Source organism: Priapulus caudatus, unplaced genomic scaffold, assembly GCF_000485595.1.
Source record: "Priapulus caudatus unplaced genomic scaffold, Priapulus_caudatus-5.0.1 Scaffold857, whole genome shotgun sequence".
Classification (NCBI taxonomy): Eukaryota; Metazoa; Priapulida; class Priapulimorpha; order Priapulimorphida; family Priapulidae; genus Priapulus; species Priapulus caudatus.
In genome coordinates this window covers 109408-111144 of record NW_014577918.1, presented here as the reverse complement: position 1 = coordinate 111144, position 1737 = coordinate 109408, and the positions used below count along the sequence as shown (strand labels likewise).

At 50.7% G+C, this 1737-nt stretch overlaps 1 protein-coding gene across 1 annotated transcript in view; it reads left to right on the top strand.

Moving 5' to 3' along the window:
* LOC106814027 (FERM and PDZ domain-containing protein 4-like) overlaps positions 1-1701 on the top strand; it is a 21863-nt gene extending 20162 nt beyond the window's left edge. Inside the window, exon 7 of the mRNA XM_014818283.1 lies at positions 1528-1701. Coding sequence (XP_014673769.1) covers positions 1528-1701 — 174 coding nt within the window. The remainder of the gene's footprint in view (positions 1-1527) is intronic.
* Positions 1702-1737: the final 36 nt, after the last annotated feature.

The following is a 1737-nucleotide window of genomic DNA, read 5'->3' as shown; positions in this document are numbered from 1 at the left end:
CGTGCAAGCGTGCGTGGCTACGTGCCGGCGTGCGTGCGTACCTACGTGCGTGCGTGCCTGCGTGGCTACGTGCGTGCCTGCGTGCGTGCAAGCGTGCGTGGCTACGTGCCGGCGTGCGTGCGTACCTACGTGCGTGCGTGCCTGCGTGGTTACGTGCGTGCCTGCGTGGTTACGTGCGTGCGTGCGTACCTACATGCGTGCGTGCCTGCGTGGTTACGTGCGTGCGTGCCTGCGTGCCTGCGTGTCTGCGTGCGTGCGTGCCTGCGTGCGTGCGTGCCGGCGTGCGTGCGTACCTACATGCGTGCGTGCCTTCGTGGCTACGTGCGTGCCAGCGTGGTTACGTGCGTGCATGCGTGTCTGCGTGCGTGCGTGCCTGCGTGCGTGCGTGCGTGCGTGCCGGCGTGCGTGCGTGCGTGCGTGCGTGCGTGCGTGCGTGCGTGCGTGGGAGGAGCTGAGAGCCATTGGTAAACCCGGAGCGGAATATAGGATTGATTTCCGGTTGTAATTTCAACGCGAAAAAAACGCGAAATGAAAAAAAATTCGGATTCTCGATCACTTGCAGCATTCCTGACTGCTTTCGACAATGAAATGGGACGCGAGAGAGTAAATAGATACACAAAAGGAAGAGCGGGGGCTGATGCACGTGATATTGCTACCAACTACCCGATGGCCATATTTGCTCTGCGACCATCGGCAACAGGACAACGATTTACTCTCTTCCTACTAGACGCTTTTGTCGAGTCAGTTTCGAGTGTTGAAACGCGCCCACCATTATCTGATTGGGTTTCGAAGTCAAGGAGTCTGTGACGGAAGGTCAAATAAAGGTCTCGTCTTCAGCAAAAAATATACAGCCAAAAAACCATCGGAAATGATTGTTTTTTCCCACCGAAATCCGATTGATTCTTGCAATCGTGCGTGGTCTACCCTAAGATGATTTTGTTTTGCTGAAAAAAATAGCCGCGAGCGAATGGCGAAGAGGTTTGTTGGTTTGTGGCGCGAGTATATCACATCAATAGGCGCACGTGGTAAGAGCGTTATCGGGGATACACACTGACGCGTTGCCATGGCATCCAATAGCAGTATTCCCCCTTATTATCTGCTCCTGATATCGTACTACGACATTGATTAAATACGTTAGTATCGCCGGTAGCGCGGTAGCCTAAGCCAGCTACCTATCTCCACTCCCGATATGACGGCAGTCACTAATAACAGATCTTCTTCCTCCTCGCCCTACTTTTCCTGTTCGTAGTACACTGTATTAGCATTTGTATAGAATAGAGATATTCTACATATGTGGTATTAACAAAGAGTATAGAGACGTAGGCCTACGGCTTTACACTCGCTGGTATTAGTATAGTATCGTATAGTATCGTATCACTAACGTATGGTATATAGTATTGGTATCGTATATAGTATCGGTATCGTATATAGTATCAGTATCGTATATAGTATCGGTATCGTATACTGTATCGGTCGCTCGTAAAATTACCGTAGGTTTGTCTCACGCTCAACTCTCCTTGACGTCAGGTGAATCCGAATCTGGTTCCGATCGGACAGAGGTCGCTGTCGGCAGAGCAGGCGAAGCAGCAATACCTGAAGATAGTCGCCGACCTGCCGTCGTTCGGTGTGAAACTCTACAACATCCTGCTCAGGGTGAGATATACGCGAAGGCATCCTAAAAAATTTGTGGTGTGCATATAGGTATATATATATATATATTGTGTGTGTGTGTGTGTG